The sequence below is a fragment of the Triturus cristatus genome, chromosome 4_1 (genome assembly GCF_964204655.1).
Source record: "Triturus cristatus chromosome 4_1, aTriCri1.1, whole genome shotgun sequence".
Lineage (NCBI taxonomy): Eukaryota > Metazoa > Chordata > Amphibia > Caudata > Salamandridae > Triturus > Triturus cristatus.
Window position 1 is genome coordinate 453,083,062 of NC_140585.1, and position 23,172 is coordinate 453,106,233.

The 23,172-nt window shown below is 43.3% G+C and overlaps 1 protein-coding gene across 1 annotated transcript in view; it reads right to left on the reverse strand.

Moving 5' to 3' along the window:
• The window catches only part of VWF (von Willebrand factor), a 1,048,714-nt gene that overhangs the window by 367,848 nt on the left and 657,694 nt on the right, over positions 1-23,172 (reverse strand). The window contains exon 37 of the mRNA XM_085652611.1: positions 10,682-11,026. Coding sequence (XP_085508737.1) covers positions 10,682-11,026 — 345 coding nt within the window. The remainder of the gene's footprint in view (positions 1-10,681; positions 11,027-23,172) is intronic.

The following is a 23,172-nucleotide window of genomic DNA, read 5'->3' on the forward strand; positions in this document are numbered from 1 at the left end:
CCTGGGGCCTGACAGCATTTTCAATGGGGAATGGGGCACGCAGCCCCTTTCTCTGGGCCAATATTGGCCCTGGGGACACCATCTCCAGCAGCCTGATCACTAACGAGTGGGTGCCCTGGAGCCCACCCAGGCCGCCCCACTTTCTTTCTGCAGGGATGAGTCCCAATGCCCCCGTGGCCCTTGCTAACTCTCTGTGGGCAGGAGCAATTTTACATGCTCCCGCCCAATGGGATCGGGCTTAGTGTTTGCTCTCACTTGTTGGGAGCTTTAATATTGCTCCTTCAAGCAAGAACTCAAACGCTATGTCCCGGGGGTAGGAACTCCGGGGACATAGGAGGAGCCCAGCCATGGATGTAGGGGTCCCCATGCCCATTAATGGATCCGGGAGAGGGGTGGCGCAGCCCCAGTTCCTTTTCTATCCACGGTCCAGCCCAGGGGATGGGGTGCCTGGGGCTGAACCGGGGTGCCCGGGGCTGAACCTGACCCAGGAAGGGGGGGCCACATGGCCCCCCTTCCTCCTTTCTTTTAAGGCCAGGACCAGGGAATGAGGTCTCCAGGGCTGACATTTTTTGGGCCTTATTTCTTGGTACCCAGATGAGGGCGAGTCCCAAAATGGCTGCCAACACTTCCTGGTTGAAGTGTTGGCAGCTAATCAGATCTCAGCATGAGATCTTTCAGATCCGCTGAGGATTTGCGCCCCTGGATATCTATTAAAAAAAATGTATAGCTCCATAACTACTGAACGGATTTGCATCAAATCACAAAAAGAGCTCTGTCTTGACCAAGAGCTAGCTTTCAACCAAATTTGATGTAATTCCGTTCAGCGGTTCGGGCTGTAGTCATGTCTAAAATCTCTGTGGTAAATTGCATGGGAAACACAATTTTTTTTACTCACTTTTTTTCTGCCCCTGCTTAACAGATCACCCCGACATTTTCCATGCAGAACTAGACTAAGTAGGCCTCCTTTTTTTTGAATAATTTTGTGAAGATTCGTCAAACTGCACAAAAGTTATTAGCACACAAAAAAACGCTATGGTTTTGTATGGGTAAAACATCAGCCTAACTCTAACAACTCTTAAACCTTTGGTTTTATCTATGAATTTCTATGTTTTATTTTTAAACTGGTCCTTAAATCTTTACACTTCAGTGAGAGAAAAAAATCAATTTTGGGGTCATAAGGGTTCCCTCAGTGACCCCTCTATGTGTTCTAAGAGGTCAGCATACATCTATCCTGATCCCTTATATGTTTTTGATACTTTATTTTCAACGCACCTGGCCAATGTGAGAAGTAAAATGGCGACTGTAACTTTTCTTTCAAGCTGAGGCCAGCCAATCAGGGCCTTCCTTTCCCCTCTGGATCCTCGGATCCTCTGCGGTCCTAGATAATTATATTTTTTAACCTCTAATCTCTCTAAAACTGCTGCACGGATTCACACTAAGTCACTAAAAGCACGCTTTCTTGACGAAAGGCTAGCTTTCTGCCAATTTTGGTGTAATTCCATCCAGTGGTTTGGGCTGTAGCCATGTTCAAAAATTGAAAACATCCCCCGTTTTTCTCAGCCCCCGCTTGAGGGATTACCCTGAAACTTTCAACACAGCAACTGATCCGAATAAAGTATATGTTTTGAAATTTCATGAAGATTCGACAACTGGCGCCAAAAGTAATAGGCAAAACAAAAAATGCTCTTCCTATGGAAACTGTAGTCCTAACTATAACTAACTACTGGCTATGTATATATATGATCTCAGACCACTGAATTCCATGGGAAAACCATGTGTGGTATTAAAAGACTGCGTAAATTTCAATGCTTTGTAAAAATCGAGTGGTAAAGGCATGTGTGGTAATGGCACAGGTGGGAAAATCTATAAAAATATATATTTGTGAAAATGAAAATCCATAGGGGCCTGTTCACCAAGGTACATTTACACATGTGACAATCTACATGTGCAAATGTACTGTACTACTTCTGGCTATTCACCATTTCTGACTGTAAATTTACTACAAAGTGCGAACTTGCATGTCTCCACTTCCTGAAACTGGGTTGAGACAAATATTATTATTATTATTAGTTAGTTTCTTGATTTCCACTCCTACGTTAACGAGGTCTAAGTTTTCTTTGGCTGCTAAAAAATTCCCAGCCTCTCACAAAAAATTTCTAAAACTCTGAAAGGTGAGGACTGAGACCCCTTTGCAAAATCAAATAGACCTCTTGGATCTTTCACTAAATGGCAGCTGTAACTAAGTGCTTGACCATATGAAGCTCTAGGGAAAAAATTTCAGTGTTGGAGCACTGACTGAATGAATACTGTTGGAAATGGCTCTTTTTGGCATAGTCACCCTCATTTATTTTTGACTCATGCTGCTGGTTTTCTGACTCTGTGCATTGGACCTCTGCTAACCAAGCCCCAGTGCATGTTTTCCGACTCCAAAAACATGTTGAATTTGGCTGTACTGCTAATTGATATTGAATATGGTAGCAAGTGTACCCAGGGCCTGTAAGTTGAATTTCACTAGTGGACTGCAATACAAATTGCGCCACCACGAAAGTGACAATACAAAACATGACTGCAGGCCTGCTACCAGTAGCCTGGCTGTACAAATTTAAACTGCAAGTTCGATCTTTCAAAATTACCCCCTACGACAGGCTTAAACCTGCCTTTTAAACATTAATAAGCCCCCCCCAAGTTAGCATTAAATGACCATAATGCAAGGTGCATGATATTCAAGAGCAGAACATGTAAAAGTTTAATGTCAAAAATGTCCTTTCAATGAAAAGTCCTAAAAAGCAATGTTCGCTGTAGCAGGTTAGCTGTTCCATTGGAAAGCATTGTAAGTTGATATTTTTCAAGTAATATTTTCTCAGCCTAGTAAGCAGATAAAAAAATCACTTCTTGGAATTTTTTAATTATTTAGTCAGATTTGTAACACATTTTGCAAAAGGTATTTTTAAAAATGTACCTTTAGTCTGCCGAAAGCCTCTAGCAGCCCTTTTGCCTCAGCTCATGTCACCCAAGAGCTGAATAGCTCCTTGATTAAGTGTGAATTGGCTCCCAGAGCTGCGACAAAGGGATTGTGTGTGTGGAGAAGTTGGCCTTTCACTGACAGGATGGCTTGGGGGCTGTATTCAAACCCTTGCATATCATCAAAGGATGCCAACCCTGGTACTGACACATGTAGCTCTCACCTGGGCCTGCCTCCCTTGTGTCTGCCTAGTCAGTCAGGCAACAATCCTAGTGGTATAGCACTGTCACTAGAACTGGTTTTGAGTGACCACAAGGGAGGGTTTATTAATTTCCTTGCCACACCTCTGGGGTGGGCACAGAAGCTCTGCGCGAGAGAGGAAATGTTCTGCTGTCTTAGTGTAGGTAAAGTGGGAAACTGCGAGATTATTTGCAATAGGGCATACAGGAACTGCTGCAAAAGTGGGTACCGTTGACCTTGGGAACTTTTTCCCTTTTGGTCTCAGAGGCTACAGGAGTTACTCCCACCCACAGGCTAGTGACAGGAATAAAAGTGGCATGCCTGGGCACCGTCTTCAGAACACCTCTGGACATGTGGAAGGCAGAAGAGGATACGCACCTGCTGTTGTGACCTGTAAGGAGAACCCTAGAGGCTGGATTTGTTCCCACTTGTATCCAGGACAAAGAAGTGAATTCCTAAGGTCAGTCAGCTGAAACGCTGTTAAGCTACAGGGACACAAAAGCTGCAAGAAGCCCACTTTCCTGAAGGAGCCCGCTGACCAGTTTCAACTGGACCTGCCCTGGACCCTGCTGGTAACTTATGTGTAGTGAGCCCTGACCCCAAAGTGCTGTTCCTGAGGTCCTGGAAGCCTTAGCTGGTGTCAAAGTGTATTCCTCCTGCCCAAACCTAAACACTGAGACTTAGAAACTTTTTCAAGGATTTTTGCCTGGTGAACTAACGGAGAACAGAAAACCAAGATGAAACTGCAGAGCGAATGTGGGTGCCTCGCAGGTGAGCCTGACTTTACTGCAGCTGCTGCTACATTCTTCTCTGCAGCAGCAAACATGATTCAGTGGGCTTGATAACGACCACCATCTGACGACCTCAACCATATCGGGTTACAGCCTGCAGCATTGCACCGCTGAAGGAATCAGACTTCCAGAAAAGAGACTAAATCCTAAGGTAGAAATCTTTACCGTCTTCGATGTCAAGCAACATCCCATCCTATCAATGTCGATGGTTTCTAGGGGTGAACTCTGAACTTTTCCTGCTTAGAACTTAAATAAATGGACGGGGATTGGGGGATTTACGCTCAAATAAATATATATAAATAATATCAGATGGCACCACTGAACTCCTTGGTGAAATCGTGTGTGGTATTAGATCACAGTGTAAATGTCAATGCATTGTAAAGTCCATGTGGTAAAGGTATAAATGGTAAAGACACGCATGGTAACGTCTGATATTCGCCACAGATAAATAGTTACAGAAAGTTAAATAAGATAGTTAAGCACAGAATTACTAAATTACTGCTAATAGTTATGACAGAGCAGACAGGCTAAACTTAGGAAAATTTAATAAGTATTTAGAAGTACCAAAACAGTTGAAAAGTCAAAACCACAACACAGGAAAAATCCTACTCCAAATTATAAAAATACAAAAAAATCACGCCAAAAAGTGGAAAGCGTCAACCACGAGCAACTGGTCACACTAGAGAGTGACAAAGGTAAGGTTTAAGGTTGACCACGATTGAGTGCTGTTCAGATATAAAGAACAGGTTGATACAGGTCAAAGAATTCATTCAGATTTCGAAGAAGTTACAGGCCTCAGTGGGGCAAGGCAGCAGGCTGAATCCAAACATAGGCTTGTTAACTACAAAAAAACAAGTATCAGATTGCGGATATGATTGAAAATACCTCCCCATATTTAATTTTTTTGACTGGAATATAGCTCAACCGAATGGCTATGTGGTTACCTCACAAGACAGAATAGGCAAGAGGGGTGGAGGGATAGCGATTGTTCATCAAGCTCATTTAAAGTTACGAGCTGAAACTTATTTAGACCTACTCGCCGAAGCACTTTACTTTACCATCTATTCAGGGATTTTCTTTAAGTTTCAAGGCCTATTAGCCTATCGCCCACCTGGGCCCAAGACTTCCTTTCCACTAACGCTAATGAATCACCTAGAATCCCGTACGGACCCCCATCCTTTTATTCTTCTTGGTGATTTCAATTACTATCTGGAACCTATGAATCATCCAGACTCAGCCATGTTGCTTGAGAATATGGCAGCTCTAGGCTTTAACCAAGTAGTCCATGGTTCCACCCATCGAATGGGCCATACCTTAGATGGCATTTTTGTCAACAATATAGAGCTTGACCTGGTCAATATCACTGCTCTTCCCTGGTCTGATCATAGCGCAATCCATTTTAATATCAAATCAGGACTACCAATACCCCCACTTTGTCCAAAACCGGCAAAAATAAAGTTTAGACAATGGTCTAAGGTCTGTGCTGATAGGCTAATTACTGCACTTGGTCACTCACATCCTACTCTTAGTAAGGATAATTCGGAGGCTGCGCAGCTCTTCAATGAATGGCTGGCGACAGCAGTCGACGAAGTAGCACCTGAAAAGCTGCTACCTGTTAGGAGATCTAAGCCATCTGCCCCCTGGTATAGTAGGGAACTTAAAGTCCTAAAGACTGCCTGCAGAAGGGCTGAGCGCCTTTGGAGGGTGGACTATAGTGCCAAGAATAAAACCAGGTATAACTGTGCCCTATCACTATATAGAAATGCAATAATTGCAGCAAAGAGTTCTTTTTATGCAACAAGGATTAGGGAAGCAGGGAACTCGACCAAAGAGCTCTTTAAAACAATAACTGCACTCTCAAAGCCACCTCAGGATAATACATTTTGGCCTGATCAAGAGATGTGTGAAAAATTTGCCTCCTTTCTTCAGGAAAAGGTCTAGCTAATTTACAAAGACTTTATAAACTCACACCCGGACCTAGAGAAGCATGGGCAATCATTGATAAATAGAACTACGAGCCATCCCGGTCTAAGGAAATTCCCATCAATAACGAGAGAAGAAACTCGGAGATTGATTACCCTAACTAAATCAGGCTCCCCTAAACACCCCTGCCCCCCTTCAATCCTGCACCTCGCTGCTGATGTGTTTGCAGGTGAATTAGCACCTTTAATCAATCAAGTACTCGAGTCCGGCAGCTACCCTTCAAGTTGGAAGATAGCTACGATTAGACCATTGCTAAAGAAACCCACACTGGATCCTAACGTACCGAAAAATTACCGCCCTATTGCCGCACTACCTATTGCGGCCAAAATTTTGGAGAGAGAGGTTAATAGATCTTTGATGGAATACTTAGACTCTTATAATCTGTTGGACTCTACTCAGCATGGCTTCTTGGCACAACATTCAATGGAGTCAGCACTACTTATGGCAGCAGAGGAGATTCGCAGCATAGTGGACAAGGGAGGCAAGGCGATCCTTGTTCTGTTAGATCTGTCGGCTGCCTTCGACACCGTTAACCATACGGTGTTGATACAAAGGCTACAGGAGATTGGCATTGAGGGCTGAGCGCTGTCTCTTCTCTCCTCTTTCCTGGAAGGAAGGGAGCAAAGGCTACACTGGGATGGCCTACAGTCTGACAGCTTTCACCTGCCATGTGGGGTTCCGCAGGGCTCAGCGTTGTCACCTACGCTGTTCAATATCTATGTGACTCCTCTGGCCAGACTCATCAGGAAGCATGGCTTTGCCTTAGTCTCATATGCGGACGATTCCCAGGTCATAATTTCCACTGTTAAACAATCTAACGACACAGCTCTCAAATTTCACAGCTGCCTGTCTGAAATTATGACCTGGATGCATGAGAGCTTCTTGAAGATTAACACTGAAAAGACAGAGATCATCGAGTTTGGCCAGGGGAATCCCCTGTGGAACAACTCCTGGTGGCCTTCGAGGGCTGGTGAGTGTCCCTGTCCTGTGCCCAAGGTGAGAAACCTGGGCGTGCTGTTTGACTGTCAGTTAAACTTCTCAGCCCATGTCAATAGCCTTGTATCATCCTGTTTTTTTCTAATAAGGACCTTGCGCAAGATATTTCCCTTCATTACGCCAGAGTTGCGCAAGACTGTCGTGGTGGCGCTTGTGTTATCCAAGTTGGATTACTGTAACGCCCTACTGTTAGGGATAAACAAGGTGCAGCTTAAAAGGTTGCAGGCTCTGCAAAATGCCGTGGCGAGATTACTTCTGGACATTCCCAGAGATCAATCGGTCTCTGTGGGAAATAAAACCCTACATTGGCTCCCAGTCCAACAACAGATAGACTTTAAGGCCATATGCCTGGTCCATAAGGCTGTTTTTGGAGGTGGAGCCAAGGATATCCAGAAAATATTGATCCCCCACACTCCTGGCCATGTGCTAAGATCTAGCACTCGGAGCCTCATCCAGATCAGCAGGATTAGGAAAGTTAGATGGGGAGGCAGAGCCTTCTCAGTCCGTGCTGCTGGACTTTGGAACAGGCTTCCCTGTTCGCTAAAATTAGTAGATAATCACCAACACTTCAGGAAAGTTTTAAAAACATGGCTCTTCCAAGAAGACCATATTTGAAGACTGTGCTCCCTCGCTGTACTTACCAGCGCCAAGACGCCTCGGCATTCGAGCGCTTTACAAGAACTCTATCCTATCCTATCCTTAATGATGGAGTGCTGAAGGGCAAGGCAGCAGTGAAGACATTGACAAAGGCGGGAAATGCTCCAAGTGGGAAAAGATCAGAGTTCATGCCCAGGAAGCCATCAACATCGTATGATTTTATGAAAGGAAAAATAGTCTTTTTTTTTTTATGCAGTGCAGCTCGTACAGCAGTATTGGTGTGAAATGTGCACAATAAACGCAAGCAACTGCACTGTAGTTTCTAGATTGTATCTGTTTTTCAGAATCGTAATGTTGTTGGGCTTCCCATTGCACATCTTTGGGAACTAGGCATTAAACTCCCTTGACATTACTAGACTTGAATCACCATCTCCTCTCATCAAAACATCTGTTCTCACTTATGTGGTGCTGCTGCTGCTTTTCAAGTAGGCACATTCTACTTCCAATGTGTGTGAGTTTGTGTGTGTGTGTATCTGTGTGTCTACATATGTATTTATGTATGCATGTATCTATATGCTTTTTCAATAGCGTGAACCTAGACAAAAGGTAGCAGAGCTCTACATGGTCAAAGGCATATCTGTTTCTATGCAACAACTAACCCTAGGAAGTCCCAGGGGAGGAAACTTGAGGCACAGGGCACTCAGAGCAAGCTGGCCTCCAACCTAGCATGAATACACAAAGAAAGCTGCTCCAAGTGAAAGTGCTGGCATCTCACAAACATTGAAGGACTGTCCTCAAACACCACTTGGTGTCATGCTTCATCATCGCAGTCCTCGCTCTCTAAAAACCGCGTTTGATAGAGAGCGGGCCTATACCTGGAGACAGGGACGGGGCAATAACTCCCCTTTTCACCGTTCTTGTATTTTTATTATCATATAATTTCCTATTTGAATAAATGTGCTTTGGCAAATATACTGATTTTTAGAATTTCACTCACTTTCACAATTATACTGATTTTTAGAATTTCACTCTCTATCAAACCAAGTTTTTAGAGAGCGAGGACTGCCGATGATGAAGCATGACAGCAGGTGGTGCGTGAGGACAGCCCTTCACTTTTTGTGAGATGCCAGCACTTTCACTTAGTATCTACTAAGTTTCGGTCATTGTTACTTGTAGCAGTTTCTTTTGTGTATTCATATCTGTTTCTATCACAGCAACTGGTTTCAATATCATTTTTGTTAAGCACAGTCACAACAGTAATCACTCAACTTCCAGCTTCACCAATGTTTCCCACTGGTCCTAACCAACAGAATTGTGCTAACCAGCTTGTGTGAATATGGTGAAGGTTGCAGAGTGCCTTTATCTATAGCGTACCTAACCTACTCAGGGTCATTTTCCATGAAAATAATATCTCTTCCTAATTATCAGTAGACTCACTCAGTGCTACAAGTACAGGTCTGTAGGCACAGATCATCCCAATAGCCAGGTAGCTTATTTATTTGCTGCCTTACTTACACTGTAGTATGGAGCTAGTAGGAAAGCTGACGTGAACTGGTACATCTGAAAGCTTCTAGTTAATACTCCATGCGGTGTGTCGCTGATGAACAGACTGCTGTCTGGTTTCAGGCTAACAGAGAGGAAAACTATTATTTTAGATGTTCTTTGTACGAAACCTAGTGGAAAATTGTTCAGATCCTAAATCCAACAATTGAACAAAAAAGTATTTGAAATGAGGCTTGTCTGACAGCTCCACCTGGTGTAACAGGTAATATGTATAGGTAGGTTGTTAAGGAATATTGGCCTGGCACATTTCAGACTTCTATTAGTCCACTTTTATTTGAACTGCTGTTTATAAAGCTTGCTCTTGCAGGAGAATTTTTTTTATATCATGACTCTAGATAGTGCAGTTTCTGAATGTTAGATTGCCTAAAGGAGGGTGATGCTTTGCAAGAAACCGAGAATCGGGAGTTACCTGGATATATTGGCACATGTCCACTAGGAGTTGTATTTTTAAAAGGAGGGTGGTTTGAGAGAGATGGGTGGCATTCTTCTTTGGATGTTGCAATTTGGAGACTCTGACTGGAACAGTAAATGAGAGGCGTGGTGTGCAGTGTTTCCTCATACTGCTGCATTGTTTTCTTCCATTGAAGTGCTCCAACAGCCACTCTCAATAACCGGAGGGGTGTTTAGAGGGATTCCTCTGCTTGCTTCATCACCCTGCCAAAGGGTACTCTGTTACACTGAAGCATACATCACTGTATTTCAACTAACCTATTGGTCTATGACAAACATTACTGGGTTGATGCATGACACCAGTCATCTAGCTTCTACAAAACAAAATGTAACCAGAAAGTTGGAATTTGTTTCAGATCAGTTTGCACTAACCCAGGTTTCCTGGGATCAACATGAACAAGCAGACGCCTTTGTATTTTTTTTCAGATGCAAAGAGAGACAACTTGAGAGTACCATGGGGTGCATGAGAATCTGCTTGCATGAAGCTGGCGTCTGCACGTGCTGCTTTGGTTTAGATTAGGCAAGTACATAGTGCATTGCATACTAACCCTGATGAAGGCTGCAATACATGTAATACGAATAGCAGCCGCCCGATCACATTTGACCTGTTTAGCAATAATTGCCTTCACCATTTTCAATGTGAGTGTATATGGGAGAGTCAACAGAAATGGCCAGGGGTTCGATACTTGTCACATGACACACACGCCTCATGAGGAGAATCTATTGTGAGTTGTGAACTTTTTTCAAGCAGGATTCACTGTAGGACAGAGAATGGTGTCGGTTGTTGGTTCTACTTGCTCAGACGGATGAACTCCACAAAGAATCACCCAAACACAGCTTTGTCAGGCCTTTCAATAGGATATCGTGAGGGATGGTGTCACCATTATTTTCATAGAACTTTCTGAAGAACATGACATGATCACAAATTACTTCTTCAAAAATTGAACATGTGCGCTAGTGCACTATATATACTTATTTTCCTAAGAAACTATTATTACTGTATAATAATATGCATTATTATTTGCATTATTAATATTGGTATTTAATTCATGAAACCCATTCTATATACATATTCTATTGAACAATATGAAATACTTACCACAGAACTGTGGTGTTCGCCAATCAACGCAAATTCCATTTATTCTGCAAATGTGGCTGTAGGCAGCTACGATTTCACACACATCCTGCCCGTGACAGCTGGTTTCCTCACAAAGTGCAAAGTAGGTACTTGGTGGAATTATTTTGTGACAGTCCTCAAAAATTGGTGATAGTAGTATTTTGCAACTACTACTGATGGGTTTAGTGCATCCATCATCTTGCACGGTTTCACACTTTCTGCCCATGGGGTCTTCCTTTGTCCACGCTGTGATGAATCTGCTGCTGTCTTTCGTAACTGAACCATCATTTAGCATGAAGTCATTGGAGGACACTTGATCACATACTCCTGGAATGGTAAGAAAACAAGTACAACAGCTATTAGAGTCATCTTATTGCAAGAGTTGTACAGTACTTGTATCTTAGGACATATGTAGTCATTACACAATCTGTGTCCCTTAAAGAATTTAGTATAATCTACATGTTTATATCATACCTGATTGAAGTCACTATTCTCTAATAAAGAAATAGTAATGACTTTGACAAAAAAGCTCACAGCAAAAACTATATGTCCTTAATTGTTTACACCAAGGGCCAGATTACAAGCTGTGTGCAAATGTTTGCACACAGCAGTAATAGGACATCCTTTCTCGTTCTGTGATGAGCCTTCCTTACAAATCACGTGACTGTTCATCATCTCTAAACACCTATACCTGCCTGGGGACTTCATGATGAAACTTGGGAGCCTCCCAAGATAATGCTGCCTAAATTCATTTCACTCTGCCCTTCTACTGCTGCTCGTGAGGACACAGGTAGGACTTGTGAGGAAATATGAATTTTTATGGTCAATTGTGTCCCCTATCTTAGACCCCAACGGCTCCATGTACATGCTACAAGTACATGTATGTTCCCTCCACTTCAAGCTATGAAGACGCAAATACAATTGTGTCCAACGTTAATATGTACTCTTTCATATCTGCCATGAATGGGCCAGATATTCCGTTCCTAAGTATGCCTTGCCACCGTCTTTATATGGTACACTTTTCACGTTTTACAGTTCAGGCGAGTAGGCCCTGAATTCTGCCATCGAGCCTTTTTCTGCTTCTGCCTCTGAATGATCCAGCCTGGACCTGCATCTGTATCCATGAACTTTGTCCTACTCCCTGCGCGGCTAACGGTGCCTGACGCGGCCTGTTGCCTGCCAAAAAAACTGTATTTCACCTTCAAGTTATCTGCTCCGCTCCTCATCCAATGCATTCCTGTCTAAGTAGCTTAGGTAAACATCCCTCTAGCTGCAGAGCAAAGGGCCCGGCCTTACTATCTCTGTGCAAGTAATTCCTGACTCTCGTTACCGTGGTAGGCCCATGCCCCCTCGCATCTCATGTAGACACTTAGACGCTTGTACACGCACTAGCAGTCAGTATAGAATAGGATCTGTCCGAGAAGACCTTTCCTTCCAGATAAAATAGTTCCTTAAACACAAGATATTAGATATGATTTAGGACTAGGTTGTCCTGACACCCCAGACTTCTGTCTCCACATGTAGGGCTAAATGTCAAGTTCCCTTCACCCTTTAGTTACACGTCAATCACACGTCATGCGGCTGCGCGCGCATCTCTGCCATGTATTTTCGCTGACTTTGCAGGATTCTCTTATGGATCCACCCATTTGTGTCATCATCATAATGACGTTTTTAGTATACGCCTCTATGCACGCCTATTATTACGCCTTTTTATTACGTATGTATATTCTTATCTGTATTATCAAGCTGTTACGCCTCCTGCATCTATCTTAATGTAATGCCTTTCTTATATATACTGATACTTGTCAATAATCTATTGCTGATCCCTTCCTGAACCTTCGTGGTAAAGGAACCCGATTGCCTGGTTCGAACCATCATTCCTTTGTAAGGAATAAATACCCTATTATACCCTCGAATACCACGGATTCTGCCTCTTATTTTTACTGAGTTATTCATATTGTATTTTACCGCATAAAAATAGTACAGGTAATTTAAATATTTACCACATAATTGGCGCCCGAACAGGGACACCTCTCACACCCCACGCGCCGGAGGTGCGTTGCAGACCCGGTCTCCTGCCACAGCCGGACGGACAATTACGCGTACCCGCAGGATTTCCTGTATCTCCCTCAGGCCAAAGGGGGCGACTGAGGCTGCGATCAACACCCAGACGAGGCGGTGAGGAGTGCGGAGAATCCCGACCAGAGCCTAGCTGAGAGAGCAAGATCCGAGGTATACAGAGGCACACCAGATTCCGAAGTTCCGAAGTACCTAAGTCACGAGTCGAGTCCAGTCCAGTTTGGTCTAGTCCAGTCCAGACTTCCGAGGCCTTCCGTTCCGTGCTTCCCGGTGAGTACCGTTGCTGGGGACGCATCTAGACGTGCACATTAGTTTGTGCCGGTCAAGACGGGTCTGGGTACACAGACCTGGTCTGCACTGTTTTAGCAGTGTATCTGTACTGTTTAGCAGTACATACAGTATATTTAGTATTATGCAGTTAACTAGTTTTATTCTAATTATTATTGTTCGTTCTAAAATGTTTTGATATGTTTTAAATGTCGTGGTATGAGTGATTGTTCGATCTTCATTATTGTGTTTATTGTAATTATTGTGTTCAAAAGCCGAATAGGAATTAAGTAACAAGGTTCAAGATGCCGTTATTTTCAAAATTAAGACAGATAAAAACTAGAAAAGGGATACTCGAGGAAGCTGTTCCTATCCCACCTAGGGACACTCCAGGGTACTTTATGTACCATAAACATGGCCTAGATGCCGTATTATATCTCGATCTATGGGTGGACTACACCAAGGATTTGGCAGAGAGTCAGAGATGGCCCGCTGCTGGAACATGGGATGCAGATTGCATCATGAGAATAGAAGAAGCGTTATGGAAAAAGAAAGCCAGACAGTCACAGAAAGATGCCATTGAATTATGGCGTAAAGAATCGCATAGGCGCACAGAAAAAGCGCTCAGAAAGGAAGAGAAAAGTAGGGAAGATTCAGAAAAAGCCCGAGAAAAAATATTAATTGACGAAGGTACCAGAGTAAAATCAGAACAAGTAGACAGACAACGAAACACTCTTATGAATGGTATGTATCCTCTTCTGACCGAGGGTTTGCCTAAGGCCACTTTGGAGGTACCAAAAGATCTGCCATCTCCGTTACTCCCGATTAAAGTACATCCCAAGACCGCAAAAGACATTTTCCTTTCTTCCTATTTAGACGATGCAGCCCCCGAATATGCTAATGGTGTGCAGCAACGCACACCACCCGTTAACGACACTCAACCCCAAAATCAGCTGCACTCAACTCCGCAACAACAAACTCCCCCTCACATTCCAACAGTTTCATCTGTTTCTACCACTTTTCCTACATCTACCGTCTCTACCTTACATTCAACGAATCCTTTCGCGCCTAGCACCTCAGAAGGTGCAACAGGAGGTGCGACAGCGATTTTTTCCACGCCACCGCAAGGAAATAAATTGTCCTTTAGAGATTTAGCATATCAACATACACCTCAAACAGTAAGATCCGGTATGTTTAAGGAACATCTTGTGGATTGCAGATATGATCCAGTGCCCGGTAAAAATGACAGAATGCTGCTGTCATCACTACGTATACGACGAGCGTCCACATATTTAATGACACTACCAGGAATGGTTGCTCATCTGGACAATATATATCACTTTGTCCAATCAGGGCAAGGCCCTGAAAGTATTGACAAGGCCATGGAATACCAGAAAGTAGATATACAGAAACTACTGTTAAGCTTCCTCATAAACTGCTTGATCAGAAACAGAGATAGGCCTGAGGTAGATCAGGATGAAATGCAAGTGCTTACCAGATGGGGTCAGAATATATCAGAAGGGAAACATGATAAACAGAAGTGTATAGTAGCTATGTGCCGAAAGATCAGAAAAGAAATAGAACGAATACATGAAAACAGATTAGAGGCAGACAAAACTGAATCAGGGGGAGAGGAGGAGGAAGAATCAGAAATGCCCACGGGACAATTAGAAACGATAGCTTATGTAGGTAGGGGAAGATCTTGTAACAATACCAGACACTACAATGATCCAATACGTCCGATACGTCCAGAATGTAGCAGACATTTTCAAGCCCCTATGTTAAATGCAAGGTCCCCTGAACACCTATTCCAGGCTGCTGATAAATTACTCCGAGATCGAAGGGGGTATCATATGCTCGATTCTATGGATGAACAAGAATTAGCCAGGTCAGCAGTACAATGGGCTGACAGCCCTGAAAAATATAGTGATGATGCGCTAGCACACACGTTTCTGAACCTTACCCCAGACGAACAGCGTTTAGCTAGTATATACATGATACAACACCTCCTTATATTGTATAGAAGCCAACACTCCGATCCTGGTCCCCTACCTGATATACTGATAGAATTACTCACGAATAAATGGAGAGGTTCAGGTACTGATTTAATTAAAGAAATTCTAGAATATCGACATCAGTACATTGTCTTCGTATGCCCAGAACATGATTCAGCTCCTTCCATGGAGAGAAAAACGTATCACATAGACAGACAGAACCCCTTACGCGAAGTACACCCAGTCAGAAATGATGACAATACGTTTAGACGCGTGTTTGTGTACACGCCCATAACCAAAATAGAACTATTGGAAATGAAAAAATTAGTGCCTAGCCATGACAAAGATCCAGCAGGTTTTCACCGTGAATTAAAAGACATGTTACTCATGGGTGATTATACCTATCCTGACATTATGAAAATATTGAAAGTATTATTGCCTGCCGGTATTTATGAGAAACTCAAGGAAAAAGAATGGGAGGTGGGAGACCAAAAGATTGATTGGACCGCATTAGAAAATGAAGAAAATAACAGAACTGCAGGCGTAGGGCTTGGGGACAAAACAAAAGCATTACCAGGTCTATTAGTACAAGTATTGCCACGTTTATTAACTATGAAAAAGGAAGATTGGGGAGCAATCTCAGCCTGTAAACAGAAACCCGAGGAAGACACCAGTGATTTTTATTCCCGATTTGAAAAATGTTTTGGAATTAATAGCGGCCTGAAAGCAAATAGCGAGTCATATCCACATCTTTTTGTAACAAAACTAGTCGAGAATTCTCTGCCGCAGGTTAAAAACAGAGTATTGAAAGTTGAGAGCACTTGGCAAGCTAACACTCCTTCACAAATGTTACAAATGTTACAGTATCACCAAAATAGAATTAGAGAAGAACAAGAACACGAAACAAGGCGTATGAAAGACACGAAAATGAAAATGCTCGTCGCCCAGTCAGTTCCAGCTGACGGTCATAAAAAGGGTGCAACACAGTCCAGTAATTCAGCGGTTCCCGTTAAAGGGACATGCAACTATTGTAAACAGCCAGGTCATTATATAAACGATTGTGCAGTTCTGAACGATAATATCTCCACGGGTAAAACCAAGGAGAGACCACGTCCGCCTAGACAGGATCAGATCCAACAACAAGTACCTCAGAATATACAGCCTACGCAAGCTGCACAACAGACCGTACCGCAACAACAGCCACAGCCTATTGCTGCAACACAGAACACGACACAACAGATGTACCAGTATGCACAAAATGACTATCCAGAGTATCAACGCTACACATGAAATAGCCTAGAGAGGGAAGTTGGCTTACCCCTTATTGAGGTTCCTGTAGATCAAGAGGGTCCTTATGTACAGAGTCAAGTATTAGGGAAAGACAGAAAGTTTCTACTCGATACAGGGGCAAGCAGAACAACTATAAGTCATGATGAAGTTCCAGGGGCACCCCTCTCAGGCTCACAGAATATTTCCCTTGGTTTTTCAGGAAAGCCCACTATTAACGAAGTATCACAACCACTTGCATTTACAGTCGGTCCATTAACACGGACTACAGATCTATTGCTTACGAAATCATGCCCCGAAAATTTGTTAGGTATTAAAACATTGAAAGCTCTAGGAGCTATAATATGCTGTTCTCCGGACGGAGTACGACTATTTTTGCGTGACTTTAAAGGTCACTACATGTCTAGAGACATGGATCACCGGTTACAGAATCTACCTGCACATTTATGGGCACAAGGCCCCACTGATGTAGGTTGTATGCACATTACACCGTATCGAGTCACACTGAAAGCAGGAGTGGTATTACCACGAATGCGACAATACAAGTTACCTCCAGATGCTGTAGTGGCTTTACTGCAAATCATTGACGAGCTCATCTCACAAGGAGTGGTTGTAGAAACCGACTCCAATATATGTAATTCTCCGATTATTCCGATTCTTAAACGAACCGACCCAAAAGCACCCCCAGTATATCGATTAGTTATTGATCTACGCGAATTAAATAAATGCATTGTACCACAATATCCCGTGGTCCCGGATATTTCTTCATTACTGACAGCTATTGATTCAGAAGCAACGTTCTTTACTGTAATTGACCTCAAGAACGCCTTCTTCAGCGTCCCAATCGATCCGGAAAGCCAATATTTGTTCGGATTCAGTTTAAATGGACGAAGTTTTAAATTCGCACGCGCACCTCAAGGATTTACAGAAAGTCTTAGCATCTACAGCCAAGCACTGAAAAGACAACTTGACAGTATCCACATGCCTGTTAACACTGCACTGCTTCAGTATGTCGATGATCTGCTGATCACCGCCCGAAGCGAATCCGAATGTGAAAAAGCATCACTGACGGTTTTACATTTCTTAGCCGACAAGGGGCACAAGGTGTCCCCTTCAAAGCTGCAATTTTGTGCCCAGCAAGTTGTGTACCTAGGGCACTTGCTGTCCAAATGGGGGAGACAGCTCACACCTGATCGCATCCAGTTAATTGTAAACATGCCACCACCCAAGACACAAAAGGAGGTACGGGCCTTCATAGGCCTCACTTCGTACTGCAGGCAGTGGATCCCCCAATATGCATTTTTAGCTAAACCACTCATTCAGTTGACAACACAGGAGGCAGCGACATCGACTGTCCTCCCTTGGACTCCAGAACATACACAAGCTTTTGAAGACTTAAAGAAAGCTTTATGCCAAGCACCTGTCTTAGCGACACCATGTTACAGTAAGCCTTTTACACTCTTTGTTACAGAACGTGAAGGTACTGCTTTGTCAGTACTCACGCAGGAACAAGCAGGATCACACAAGCCATGCGCTTACTTTTCTAGCACATTAGATCCCGTAGCTCAGGCTCTTCCTGCGTGTCTGAAATCAGTTGCAGCGACAGCTCTAGCGATTAGACAAAGTGATTCCATAGTATTAGGACATCAATTGACAGTACAAGTACCACACGCAGTAGAGGTTCTCTTGAACCGGACACAGACACAACACTTGACTATAGCACGACTGACTGGTAACGAACTTACATTGTTTCAGCCCCACATAGAAATCAGACGTTGTAGTACATTAAATCCTGCCACACTTTTGCCATTAAGTGGAACAGACCCACTGATACATGATTGTATTGAAGTCATTACTATTACGACCAAACCCAGACAAGATTTGACAGATGTCCCATTACCAGATCCAGACCTGACACTTTATGTAGATGGTTCATGTATGAGAACAAGTACAGGAAAGTTAGTGGCCGCCTATGCAGTCACGACAGACACCGAAGTCATTGAAACAAATTGTATCGACACATTATCAGCTCAAGCAGCAGAGCTTATCGCTCTGACACAAGCCTGTATTCAAGCCAAAAATAAGAAAGTCAACATATACACAGATTCACGTTATGCATTCGGAGTCGTACATGACTTCGGAGTCCTTTGGCGAGAGAGAGGTTATTTGACTTCTCACGGTGCCAACATTCAACACGGTCCCCTCATTCAAGCTCTATTAGATGCAATACATCTACCTACTTCAATATCTATCATGAAGTGCAAAGCCCATACAAAAGTGACTGACATTATTTCTCAGGGTAACGACCTAGCAGACCGAACAGCTAAGCAAACAGCACAGAATCAGACTCATGCAACTGACTTGACAAAGACAATAGTTCCGACGCCGACACACTGCATGACAGTTAAGGATCCCGCTCTTGATGTAATTGACATACAGACACATGCTACACCAGAGGAAATAAAGAAATGGACCGAATTAGGAGGGATCCAGACAGATCAGGGATGGATGACGAAGGGAAAATCTATATGGTTTCTCCCCGACTCAATGGTTCAAGTTATCATTAACACAATACATAGTCCAGCACATCTAGGAGAAAAAGCCATGTTAGACAGTATTCAACACATTTGGTTCAACAAACACTTACGAGCGGCAGCCAAACAGAAAGTCCGAACCTGTATGATTTGTTGTCAGTTCAATCCAGGTAAAGGAGTACCTGTAGAGCAGGGTGGATTCCAACCTCCCGATCACCCTTTTGAAGTCCTCCAGATGGATTATATCCAGATGGAACGATGTCGAGGATTCAAATATGTCCTCGTAGTCGTATGCGCTCTTTCCCGTTGGACAGAGGCGTATCCCGTCTCAGATTACACTGCCCCGACTACTGCCCAACAGTTAGTTCGAGAATTCTTCCCACGATATGGTTTGCCTCGTATCGTGTACTCAGATAATGGCCAGCCGTTCTCATCCGAGCTAATGAAACATATTTCACTTTTGTTAGGCTATCAATGGAAATTCCACTGTGTCCGACATCCCGAGGCAGCAGGTCTCGTGGAACGCCATAATCAAACTCTGAAAATTAGACTGTCCAAAATAGGTAGAGAAAAAGGTGTCGACTGGATAGTAGCCTTACCAGTTGCGCTCTTTTACATGAGAATGGTAGCACATTCTCGAACAGGGCTATCCCCGTATGAGGTGGTCTTCGGTAGGCCACCAAATATGTGGGGGACGCCTATACCTCGTAAGATCACTGATGTTGATTGTAATATGCTGACAGATTACCTGGCTTCCTTGATGTCTGCACTACAATCTTGTCGTTCACAGGTAGCTGCAGCTTTTCCCGATAACACTGAGGTGAAGCCTCATGAAGTGGTTCCAGGTGACCTGGTACTTGTAAGAAATTTCGACAGGAGGAGTCCATTGGAGCCTCGCTGGCAACAACCGAAACTCGTTTTACTGACCACGAGGACAGCCGTGAAGATAGAGGGCCGCAAAGGGTGGTTACACTCGAGTCATATCAAGAAATTTCATGGACTACCATCGGATTTAAACGTTCAGCCCTGCATTCCCTCACAGACTGACTCAAAACTCCCCCTGGTTGAAAAGACAGAAAAAGAGAACTATAAACTGAAACTAAGGTCTAGCAAGTCAGACAATTCGATTCTTTAAGTCCTCTCCAAGGTGAATCGGTTGAATTAAGTCTTTGACATGTATCCTCTAGACCGAATGAGAGAGAAAAATAGACAGAAGCAGCTCAAGAAACATGCATACTGTAAATCACTTCATAGTCACTGTATAGTGACATTGTTGATTATGTTTTTTCTAAGTCTTATTATTATTGCTGCAAGTGTGCTGTTACATATGTACTATCCTATTTTCAAGCGTGCTTACAATGTTACTGCCGAACATTCTTTTAGTGAACTACCTCCACATGAGTTGTCCTATAGATTTGCGCTGCGCAACAACACATTCATTAATATGTTACACCATTCCCATCAGACCAGCAATGCTACAAATTGTTGGATATGTGGCCGACTCCCTCCCTATCAGAAATACAAAGGAGTTCTGCCTCTCTTTCCATATCCGTTCACACACAATGGTTCCTGTGGAGCATGGTTTAGTTTGATTAATTCCTTAGATTTAAACACTGTAGTTTACCAGAGCAACTGGGTATGGGGAAACCTGAACTTAGTTTTGCTTAAAGCCTGTTATCCTAACAAGGAGGGACTTCCCAAAAGAACAGGAACTGATCTAGAAAATGAAGTATATGGATTAGGTAATTTTACACTTAACCTCATGATTTTAAATGTTGAATCTGACGCTACACTAGTCTTGCCTGCTATGTCCGTATTACCAGTCAAAGGTGAATTCTGTGTAAGAAAGAATGGTTCAGTACACCTGGGTCATAGTAAATATACTACTGTGATCGAATTCAGTGATAAAGGCAAGTCTACATTTAGAGCTTCCCGTCATTCCTACTTCATATGTGGGCATACCGCATATATACGTCTACCTCCAGACTGGGATGGTACCTGTTACATTGCATTCCTTTTGCCACCTGTTTTTCTAGCCCCTCCTGATTATCATAGAAATACCAATCTAGTACACCATAGGCCCCAGAGAGATGTCCCGATTGTTGACTACACCGAAACAGCATGGGAACAATATACCGACTTCAATAAAGGTCTCTTTCCTTACATAGGTGTTGTCTCAAACAGTAAATTGATACGTAGATTAACTAGAACCCTTGAAGCAGTAGTGAATGAAACTACCTCTGCCCTAGGCAACTTAACAGAGGAGCAGTCTGCGATGCGGATTGTTGTTCTTCAAAATCGTCTTGTCCTTGACGTCATCCTAGCAGATAGGGGCGGAGCTTGTAGGGTCATCGGATCAAGTTGCTGTGTTTTCATCCCAGAAAACGCGCCATCCGTATATAAAGCCATAACTCGTCTTCACAAGATTGCAAATCAGATACATCAGAATGCAGGCACCTGGACATGGTCCGGTTGGTTCTGGAGCGTGTTGTCAGCCTGGGGATGGAAAGTCCTATCCTTCCTAGGTATTGGCCTTCTCATAGTATTCAGTTGCTGCCTATGTCTACAATGTGGACCAGCGATTTGCGGCCTGTGTGCCACATCGTGTATTCCACGTTCAAGTTTTCATTCAAGATCCCGGAAGAAGAAAGAAGAGCAAATGATGTTACATGAACAGATTGATGGATTCCTGAAGATCGATATTTCATGAAGGTCCGTAGGGGACAAGGAGGGAATGAGGAAATATGAATTTTTATGGTCAATTGTGTCCCCTATCTTAGACCCCAACGGCTCCATGTACATGCTACAAGTACATGTATGTTCCCTCCACTTCAAGCTATGAAGACGCAAATACAATTGTGTCCAACGTTAATATGTACTCTTTCATATCTGCCATGAATGGGCCAGATATTCCGTTCCTAAGTATGCCTTGCCACCGTCTTTATATGGTACACTTTTCACGTTTTACAGTTCAGGCGAGTAGGCCCTGAATTCTGCCATCGAGCCTTTTTCTGCTTCTGCCTCTGAATGATCCAGCCTGGACCTGCATCTGTATCCATGAACTTTGTCCTACTCCCTGCGCGGCTAACGGTGCCTGACGCGGCCTGTTGCCTGCCAAAAAAACTGTATTTCACCTTCAAGTTATCTGCTCCGCTCCTCATCCAATGCATTCCTGTCTAAGTAGCTTAGGTAAACATCCCTCTAGCTGCAGAGCAAAGGGCCCGGCCTTACTATCTCTGTGCAAGTAATTCCTGACTCTCGTTACCGTGGTAGGCCCATGCCCCCTCGCATCTCATGTAGACACTTAGACGCTTGTACACGCACTAGCAGTCAGTATAGAATAGGATCTGTCCGAGAAGACCTTTCCTTCCAGATAAAATAGTTCCTTAAACACAAGATATTAGATATGATTTAGGACTAGGTTGTCCTGACACCCCAGACTTCTGTCTCCACATGTAGGGCTAAATGTCAAGTTCCCTTCACCCTTTAGTTACACGTCAATCACACGTCATGCGGCTGCGCGCGCATCTCTGCCATGTATTTTCGCTGACTTTGCAGGATTCTCTTATGGATCCACCCATTTGTGTCATCATCATAATGACGTTTTTAGTATACGCCTCTATGCACGCCTATTATTACGCCTTTTTATTACGTATGTATATTCTTATCTGTATTATCAAGCTGTTACGCCTCCTGCATCTATCTTAATGTAATGCCTTTCTTATATATACTGATACTTGTCAATAATCTATTGCTGATCCCTTCCTGAACCTTCGTGGTAAAGGAACCCGATTGCCTGGTTCGAACCATCATTCCTTTGTAAGGAATAAATACCCTATTATACCCTCGAATACCACGGATTCTGCCTCTTATTTTTACTGAGTTATTCATATTGTATTTTACCGCATAAAAATAGTACAGGTAATTTAAATATTTACCACACTTGGCTAGCGAATGGGACCTTTACCGAGGGTGACAGGCTGGGTACACGATGCCATCTGGTGTAAGTTCAGTTCGGAACCTTATATCACAGTACTTTCAAACCAAAATAGACCCCTGGACATTTGGGAGCTGCTTTGTGAATGTTCTACTGTTGATATAAAAGTATAATTAGTGCTTGACTGAAACTTCCCATAGTGAGCACGGCCACCCATATGGTATGTGTGTGCCAGACCTTCCATGAGTGACTTAGAGCATCGAAGATGGGTGGCTTGTCTTGCTGACAAGTGGTGAACTTAATAAGTGCAGGACCGGCCTACAAAGTTATATATGAGTGTAAAATTATGTAATGTCACTCTTAGGTGATGTATGA